The 10454-nt window shown below is 35.0% G+C and overlaps 1 protein-coding gene across 1 annotated transcript in view; it reads right to left on the bottom strand.

The window, feature by feature from the left end:
• LOC135201090 (probable G-protein coupled receptor B0563.6) overlaps positions 1-10454 on the bottom strand; it is a 31906-nt gene that overhangs the window by 11467 nt on the left and 9985 nt on the right. The window contains exon 3 of the mRNA XM_064229979.1: positions 8150-8326. Within this exon, the coding sequence (XP_064086049.1) occupies positions 8150-8326 (177 nt within the window). The remainder of the gene's footprint in view (positions 1-8149; positions 8327-10454) is intronic.

The following is a 10454-nucleotide window of genomic DNA, read 5'->3' as shown; positions in this document are numbered from 1 at the left end:
ATTGTTTTGTAACGGCGCCTGGTTTTGTGAAAGTGTGAAACGAGCTGCAGCAAGAAAGAAAGAAGTTGGTATACCAAAATGGTAAAGTGAGTTATATTTTTATTAGTAGCAACTAATAAGTGATAAGAACAGTGGTTAGATAACAACTAATAACTGAACGGAACAGTGGTTTGGTAAAAAACTAAATAACTGATGGTTACAGTGGTTTGAGAGAAACTATTTACATTTTTACACATTGCAAATTTTTGTTTTGTGTTTGTTTCATTTTTGTACATTTGTTCATTTTCTTATTGAAGTGTGCTTTTTTATTTTATATTCTGTGTGATTAATGCTTTTTTGCAAATTTTGATATTGTCCACGTTTTTCTGTATTTTCATTTGCATTCACAATTTAATTGACTTAGTTATTTTCATTGCTTAATCATTGCACATTTAATTAAATTTAGCACTTGTGAATTAATTTGCATTTACTTAGAATTGTTTTCAAGTTTTATTATTGTTTGGCACTTTTGAATTAATTTTAAATTTTAAATTATTGCCTAACACTTTTGAATTTTGACTGAATTAATTTTCTTGAATTTTGTGATAAATTAATTTTGATTTAATTTTACTTAATTTGATTCAAGAATTAATTAAACTTTACTCTGTTTTCAAGTAACAGTAATTTTCCCTGATATTGTGAATTTCACTTATAAATTTTGAGTTTAATAATAAATTTTTGTATCTAAAATTTTTAAAAGTGTTTTCATTTTTATACCAGTATATTTGCATTTGATTATATTGATGTTAGGTAGAAACATAGAGTGGTAATTGATCTGTTTTCCTTCATTAACCTGAAGTGACTTAGAACCAGGGAAGTACTTAGACTTCTGAAATCAGGGAAATACTTAGACTTTTAAAGTTGTTGATGGAGTGATGCCCTTTGATTAATTTAATTACTTACAAGATTACCTCACACCTGTTTTGATGAACTTAGTCTGATTTTCTTCAATACTGGTAAGTTGTTAAGGGATCACTGTTGCCTTTAGAGTATTCAATCGTTTAATACCTGTGATGAGGGTTCAGGTGTCTGGCTTTTGTGAGGTATCAGTTAATGAATAGTAAGTGTAGTAACCAGATCTTTGGCCACTTTCCCCCAAAGTAATTAATGGTGCCCAGAGACCCGGGAAAGCAGATTTCATTATCACTCTAGTATATACTGGTGGTGTTAGGGATATGTTTTGTTAGGAGACTGACCATATAGTTTTTGTTTTGCATTTATTGTATTGAATTGTAATTTGATAACTTAGAGGACAATGGCTCAGTTCAAGGTTCAGGAATTTTTAGCAGCCCCTTCCATCCAAGTGTTATCTGAAACCACTCTGACTAGAGCACAGTGGAGCGCTTTAGCAGAGGCATGTGGTGGTTATGTGTCTACTAGTATGGTAAAGGCACAAATAAGATGTATTGCTATGGAATCATTGATAAACTCTGGTAGGATAACTGATGAAGATGAGTTAGAATTGGCTCAAGAGTTGTTGAATGTAGCACGTGCTGATCTCATAAATAAGCAAGCAGAAAAGAAAGAGAAAAGTGATGCAGAGTTAGAGCTTAGACGCATTGAAGCAGAAGAGAATTTGATTAAGCTAAAAATGCATGCTGAAAGAGAAAGAATAGACAGGGAAAAACAAGAAAGAAGAGAAAGAGAAGAATAAAGAGCAGCAGAAGAGGAAAGAGAAAGGATAAAAGAGGAAAGAGAAATCACAAGACATGAAAGGGAAATGGAATTGATAAGAGCTAGATCCACATTACCTGTAACACCGTCTAACCCTAACCAAGGTAATCAAGACCCTGTATTTGATGTCGTGATAGTACAGAAGTTAATCCCTAAGTTTACTGAAGAAGCTCCAGTTGAGTTTTTTGATCACTTTGAGAAAGTGGCTTCAGGTATGGGATGGCCAGAGGATAAATGGTCAGTTTTGCTACAGAGTGTCTTGATTGGTAAAGGGAGAAGTGCTTATCTAGCCTTCACAGCTGATCAGTGTAAAGACTACAAGGTACTTAAACACAGTGTGCTACAAGTTTACCAGATGACCCAAGAGTACTACAATGAAAGATTTAAGAAAAGATGAGAAAGGAACATTCTTAGATTATGCGTACAAAGTGAGAAGGTGTTTCAAACATTGGTTAGAAGCTGCTAAAGTTAAAACTTTTGAGGAGTTAGAAGAGTTACTTGTTCTTGAACAGTATCTTAAGGGAATTCCTGAACATATATTGAGAGAGAGAGAGGTGAAGAAACTTGACAAAGCTGCTACACTGAGTGAAGATTACAATATGATTAGTAGTAAACATAATTACAATGTCAAGTACCAGAGTCAACAACGCGTAGGTTTTAAGTCTTATCCAAATAACAGGAACAAATTTTTTTGTTCCTGTTATTTGGATAAGACAGTTACAGAAACCTAATGTTGTCTGTTTCAAGGGTGGAAGAGTAGGACACTACAGTCAAGAGTGTTACCGGAATCAACAGCAGTCAAAACCAGTTGGTCAAGTTGCGAAAGGTGACCAGGTGAAACAAACTCCTGAGAACAATGAGACTAAACAAGCTGAATGTTTAGCAACCAGTGGAAATGTTACCTCAAGCAGTGAGTGGCTTAGCAGTGTGGAGGCTTTTAAGCCATATATCTATGAGGGTATGCTATCAACTCAAGGAGGAAGTGTGCAGGTACCAGTCAAGATATTACATGATACAGGGAGTAACCATAGTGTGGTCGTACGTGGTTCTCACCCTCAGTTGGAGAAGAATCTCACAGGAGATTCAGTTATTTTGAAGGGTATAGGAGGAGAGGAAGTAACTCCTATATGCCGCTTACACCTGTCATGTGAATTGGTGACAGGGAATGTTGATTTTGCTGTAAAGGACTCACTGGCTGTGGAAGGTGTACATGTTCTGTTGGGGAATGAAGTTGGTGGTGTGCCATTTATTCCTTGTCCTGTAGTGACAGACAAACCATTAAGGATTAGTCCTACAGTAGAGTTGGAGAAGAATAACCCCCACCTGTTTCCTAGTTGTGTAACTACCAGAAGTATGAAGAGGACTACGACTGTAAGTGAAGAAGCTGAGGATTTACACACCCAAGAAGGATCAAGTGAAGGATCTTTGTGCTTAGAAGAATTATTCCAGGGAAGTGAAGTTTCCCATAGTGCTGACCAAGAAGAGATTTCCCAAGAAGATGAAGAAGATGACGACGAAGAAGAAGAAGAACCTGATGTTCCTGAAGAGACTCTGAGTAGTCACAGTGTTACGGAAGACAGTAGTGAAACTACAGTAGCTGAGTTAGCAGATATTGAGATTTCAACCATTGAAGTTGGTCAAGTGACAAGAGAGAAGCTGATGGACTTGCAAAAGAAGGATGCATTGTTAACTGATTTGTTCTTCAGAGTTGTTGATCGAGAAGAGATGCAACAAACTCCTACCTGTTATTATCTGATGGAAGGTTTGCTGATGAGGAAGTATAGACCTACAGATATACCAGGAGATGCTGTATGGGGCGAATATCATCAAATTTTGATTCCATATCCGTTGAGAAAGCAAGTGGTTGCAGCAGCTCATGAGTCTGGACATATGGGAATCAGGAAGACTGTGGAGAAGATCATGAAATATTTTTTCTGGCCTGGACTTCACAAAGATGTTAGCAGGTTCTGTCGTGAGTGTCATACCTGCCAGATAGCTGGAAACCGAATGAAACCATCAAGAAAGCCCCCTACAACCCTTAAAGAAGAATTTAGAGGAGAACCCTTTAGCAAAGTGATTATAGATATGGTTGGACCACTGCCGAAGACAAAGAAAGGAAATGAGTATTTGTTAACATTAATGTGTCCTGCGACAAGATATCCAGAAGCAATCCCTGTTAGAAACATATCTGCAAGATAGTTGCTGAAAAACTTGTGGAGTTTTTCTCAAAGCTTGGTATACCAGAATAGTACAAAGTGACAGAGGAACAAACTTTACTTCAAAGTTATTCCAGGATGTGATGAATTTGTTAGGAGGGAAACAACAGTTATCCACTGCCTATCATCCAGAAACTCAAGGTGCCTTGGAAAGGTTCCACCAAGCATTGAAAAGTATGCTGACAAAGTATTGTTCTGAGTCAGGAAGAGAATGGGATATTGGTTTACCATTAATGTTGTTTGAGGTTAGGAGTGCTTATCAAGAAAGTATGGGATGTTCACCTAATGAAATGATTTTTGGAAGAGAAGTGAGAAGACCGTTGAAGATTCTTGCAGAAAATTAGGAAGAAAATCAAGAGGAAAGCCAAGGAGAGTATGTGAAGAACTTAAGGAAAAGCTTGAAAGAGATTAGAAAATTCTCTTTAGAAAACTTGAAAGTGAGTCAAGAGAAAATGAAAAGGAGATTTGATGCTAAAACTAACCTAAGAAGTTTTAGTGTTGGTCAACAAGTGTTAGTGTTCTTACCTGTCAAGAGATTTCCCCTCACTAATAAATTTCAAGGTCCTTACAAGATAATTCAGAAGTTAAGTGATAAAACTTATGTGATTGAAACACCAGAAAGAAGAAGAAGACAAAGGAAGATACATGTGAACCTCTTGAAACCTTATTTCTTAGAAACTAAAACTGAAACTGTGTCAGTAACCCAAACAACTTTATCTATAGAAGACGATGATGGCTACGAATTGGGAGCTGAAAGCAAGATGAATAATTCTTCAATTTTGGAAAATTTGGAGGATAAACTGAAAAATCTGAGTGTTGAACAAGGTGAAGACTTAAGTGAAGTAATTAGAAGTTTTCCAGAAATTTTTGCAGATGTGCCTAGGCGTACTGATCTGACCAAGCATGAAATCAAGACTCAAGAAGATGGAAGACCTTTCAAGCAAAGAGCCTATCGCTTATCACCGTATCATCGAGATGTTTTGAAGAAGGAAGTTGAGTATTTGCTGCAACATGGATTAGCAGAACCCAGTTCAAGTCACTTCAGTTCTCCATGTGTGTTAGTGAAGAAACCAGATGGTTCATTTAGGATGTGTACTGATTATAGGAAACTAAATTCTATCAGTGTGGCTGATAATCATCCTTTGCCTCTTATAGATCAGTTACTTGATAATATTGGGCAAGCCAAGTTTGTTTCCAAAATAGACCTTTTTGAAAGGATATTATCAAATTCCCTTAGATGAGAATGCCAAGTTGCTGTCAGCTTTTATTACTCCATTTGGACTGTTACAGTATACTGTTCTGCCGTTTGGTCTGATGAATGCACCCGCAACATTTCAACGAGTGATGGATCAACTGCTAGGATCGATAGATGGAGTAGGTGTATACCTAGATGACATCGTGATTTACTCTACAACATGGGAAGAACATCTGAAGATTCTGAGGAAAGTTTTCAAGAAACTAGAAGAAGCAGGATTAACAGTCAACCTAGAGAAGAGTGAGTTTGGAAAGCAACTGTGCAGTATCTTGGGTTTGAAGTTGGGAAAGCCCTTCTTGCTCCAGTAAATGCTAATGTAGATGATATCCGTAAGGCTACCCCACCTACTACCAGGAAACAGCTACAGAGATTTTTAGGCATGGCTGGATTCTATCGTCGTTTCTGCCCAAATTTCTCTGCTGTAGTAGCTCCCTTAACAGACTTAACTAGTCCCAAAGCTAAGTTTATTTGGACTCCAAAGTGTCAAGAATCCTTTGAGAAGGTAAAAGCCATTTTGACTTCAAGACCAGTACTTCAAGCTCCAGACTTCGACAAGAAATTTGTGATACAAGTTGATGCGTCGGACTGTGGTATTGGAGCTGTTCTACTTCAAGAAGATGAAAATAATATCTACCATCCTGTGTGCTTCATGTCTACAAAATTGAAAAAATATCAGAAAGTATACTCGACAATCGAGAAGGAAACTTTAGCCTTAATCACCGCATTGAAAAAATTTGAAGTGTATGTGAATAGACCTAGGAATGAAAAAATTTAAGTATTGCCTGATCACAATCCACTATCATTTATCAAGAGAATGAAAAACCATAATCAAAGACTGACCAGGTGGTCTTTGTGCCTGCAACAGTATAACTTAAGAGTGCAGCACATTAGTGGCAAAAACAATGTAGTTACTGATTATTTATCTCGTTGAGAATCATTGGATTCAACACCGTGATAAAAAATCCTCTGGGGGGAGGTATATTATATATTGCTACTGTCAAAATGCATATTTCCCCTCTTCGATTGTATAAGATATTGTGTATGAGATTTTGTGCAACATTTTTTCAGATTCCTAGTTAGCTTAGAGATAGGATGCTTTAAATGTGTGTTCAGAATATATATAATGTAGAATGTAGAAAGAGAGAGAATATCTTTGTCCTTTCAAAGCTAGAGTTGTTTTTCCAAATCTGTCAACACGTTTGATAAGCGAGCTCGGTTCTTCAATGTGTTTTGGGATTCTGTCATCAAGTAAGATAAGGGACTTCTACTTCGGTCGATCGAGTCGAGTACTGTCCCTTTTTTTTGGTAAATTTTTTTTTTTAACAGGAAATCGGTCCTCATATGTGTACTATGTCTTTGTCAAAGCCACATGCAGATTACACATTTTGTATGTAAAGTTGTGGAAGATTTTGAAGCTTCTGGAAGCATTATTGTCAAAAACGTTTTGTCATCTCCAGTCCAGCTTCCGTAAGAGAGATTTTTTTCATTCGCGCTTAGATACTCGGGACGTTCAGATCTCTCTCTCTCTCTCTCTCTCTCCTCTCTCTCTCTCCATCGCATAGCACTTTTGATCTTACAGTAAACATACACGATATCGTATTGAATGGTCACTCGTAACTTGAGAATTTCATGTTTGATATTTCTTAGAGTTTATAGTGTTTTTTGTGGAATCTGAACAAACATTGTTTCGTAACGGCGCCTGGTTTTGTTAAAGTTTGAAACGAGCTGCAGCAAGAAAGAAAGAAGTTGGTATACCAAAAAGGTAAAGTGTGTTATATTTTTATTAGTTGCAACTAATAACTGATAGGAACAGTGGTTAGATAACAACTAATAACTGAACGGAACAGTGGTTTGGTAAAAAACTAAATAACTGATGGTTACAGTGGTTTGAGAGAAACTATTTATGTTTTTACACATTGCAAATTTTTGTGTTTTGTGTTTGTTTCATTTTTGTGCATTTGTTCATTTTCTTATTGAAGTGTGCCTTTTTATTTTATATTCTGTGTGATTAATGCTTTTTGCAAATTTTGATATTGTCCACATTTTTCTGTATATTCATTTGCATTCACAATTTAATTGACTTAGTTATTTTCATTGCTTTAACACTTGTGAATTAATTTGCATTTACTTAGAATTCTTTTCAAGTTTTATTATTGTTTGGCACTTGTGAATTAATTTCAAATTTTCAATTATTGCCTAACACTTTTGAATTTTGACTGAAATAATTTTCTTGAATTTTGTGATAAATTAATTTTGATTTAATTCTACTTAATTTGATTCAAGAATTAATTAAACTTTACTTTGTTTTCAAGTAATAGTAATTTTCCCTGATATTGTGAATTTTAAGTTTAATAACAAATTTTTGTATCTAAAATTTTTATATACCAGAATATTTGCATTTGATTATATTGATGTTATGTAGAAACATAGAGTGGTAATTGATCTGTTTTCCTACATTAACTTGAAGTGACTTAGAACCAGGGAAGTACTTAGACTTCTGAAATCAGGGAAATACTTAGACTTTTAAAGTTGTTGATGGAGTGATGCCCTTTGATTAATTTAATTACTTACAAGATTACCTCACACCTGTTTTGATGAACTTAGTCTGATTTTCTGCAATACTGGTAAGTTGTTAAGGGATCACTGTTGCCTTTAGAGTATTCAGTCGTTTAATACCTGTGATGAGGGTTCAGGTGTCTGGCTTTTGTGAGGTATCAGTTAATGAATGGTAAGTGTAGTAACCAGATACTTGGCACTTCGTCACAATATATATATATATATATATATATATATATATATATATATATATATATATATATATATATATCACTCACATCAATGTGAATATTTTCACCAATAATAATAATAATAATAATAATAATAACAACAAAAACATTAAAAGTGAATAATAATAATAATAATATAATAATAATAACAATAAATAATAATAATAATGGCAGCCTACCTGTAGGAGACGCCCTTCATGGCCGGGCTGGAGAGGACCAGAAGGTTCAGGATATTAGCCATGACCCCTACGACCACCAGCACCGGAAACACGACCTGGTACACGACCCATCTCAGCTGCTTCAGGTCAGGGTTGGCCTCCGTTGAGTTGCAGGTGACCATCTCGTTGCCGTGTAAACTGAGGTCATGCGATGAGAGATTAGAGAGAGAGAGACAGAGACAGAAAGAGGTTGCTTTAATTTATCAACTTTTGGGGATAGGGATACATCCTGTCTTACTGTTTTGTGTGTGTGTATGTATATACATATATATACACATACATGCACATGAGTATATATATATATATAATATATATATATATATATATATATATATATATATATATATATATATATTATATATACATGTGTGTGTGTATACATAGTAAATGTATATATATATAATTATTATATATATATATATATAGATATATATATATATATATATTCCCTATATTTATATATGTATAATATATATATATATGTATATATATATATATATATATATATATATATATATATATATATATATAAAATCTTGAACGTGTTATCCAAAATGTCAGGTTATGAGTTATCACCGATTGAAACCAAACAGCAATTTTATACAATAAGCGAAGTAGCTGAACGTATAACTGATCATTACGTGAACATTGCACAAATGGAAATAAATCTATTTTCCATTTTCGTTTGAATGGTTCTAAATATGAATTCTAATATAGTCAGGCGATTGAAAAATAAGAATGATAAGAATAGCATTACGAACTAAACATGGACCAACAGCAGACGAAAGTTAAAGGCAGTGAATTGGCATAATAAAGGATTTGGTCAATGTAAAAATTTTCTGAATAAACATGCTAATGAAGACATGTTAACAGTGATATTAAAGCTTATGTCGATGGAGTGAGTAACTGAAGACTCATGGAACTTTTGGGAGGACCGTAGTCAGATAAATACAAATCATGCAAGAATGCAATAGTTCAATTACGAATAGAGAATTATTTTGAGACATAAAAATAAAAATACAGTACGTGATGGGTTTACAAGGGAGATACTCGTATAGAATGTGAAGGACAGTAGTCAGATAAATACAATTGATACAAAAATTGAGAGTGACAGGGTTAATTACAAATAGAGAATTCTTTTGAAACAAAAACAAATAAATATATAAATACAATAAAATACAGTACGTGATTGGTTTGTAAGCGAGATACTCTAATAGAATGTGGAGGACAGTAGTCAGATAAATATAATTGATACAAAAATTGAGAGGGTTAATTACAAATAGAGAATTCTTTTGAAACAAAAATGAATAAATAAATAAATCAATAAATAAAATACAGGACTTGTTGGGTCTACAAGTTAGACACTGCTAGTGGTATACTAATACCATCACTGAGTGGTTGACCAGTTTGTGTAGGGTAACTCTTGATGAGGGAAAGGTTCAATCTGGAGGTTGGTGAGAATGATGGGTAAAGATGATGAGATCGTGAGAGCCATCAAGAGATTGTACGGTGAAAGTAGATCCAACAGTGAATTGTCTTGTAAGACAGTGCTGATCATGGACAATGATAAAAAAAAAACTGCAGAAGCCAGAGAAAGAGTTTAAAACTATTGGCAGAGGGTAAAGATGAAGGAAGCTGACTAAGCAAAGCAAAGAATGACACCAGGATATGCACAAAATATTAGTACGAGATTTGAGGTACTTCTCAAAGACAACGTTCGATACAGTGAGCGAGAGTTGTGCCATTTCTCCTTTATGGAAGTGAAGTGTGGATATTTAATGTAAAAAGGTTAAGATGGTTTGGTCAGAAGGCGGAAATGGACGACGATACGCAAGGAGAACGAGAAGGTGTTGGACAATTGGTAGGAACGATGTATTAGAAATGTAGTAAGTGATTGTTGAGCCAGTTCTCCCTTATGGAAGTGAAGTGTGGATGTTTAATGTAAAAAGGTTCAGATGGTTTGGTCAGAAGGCGGAAATGGACGACGATAAGTAGGAATAACGAAAAGGGGTTGGACAAATGGTAGGAAAGAGGTATATATTACAGAGGAAGTGATTGTTGAGCCAGTCCTCCCTTATGGAAGTGAAGTGTTAACGTTAAATGTAAATAATATGAGATGGTTTGGCCAAGAGGCAAAAATGGATGATGATAGGAAGGAGAGGATGAACGAATAACGGTTGGGTAAATGGTAGAAAGGCAATGAATAAAAAGAAAAAAAAAAAGTGGTCGCAAGGATAGAAATAAATGCAGCCGTGCCTAGAGGGTT

Source organism: Macrobrachium nipponense, chromosome 27 (genome assembly GCF_015104395.2).
Source record: "Macrobrachium nipponense isolate FS-2020 chromosome 27, ASM1510439v2, whole genome shotgun sequence".
NCBI lineage: Eukaryota > Metazoa > Arthropoda > Malacostraca > Decapoda > Palaemonidae > Macrobrachium > Macrobrachium nipponense.
This window is presented reverse-complemented; position numbering and strand designations above follow the sequence as displayed.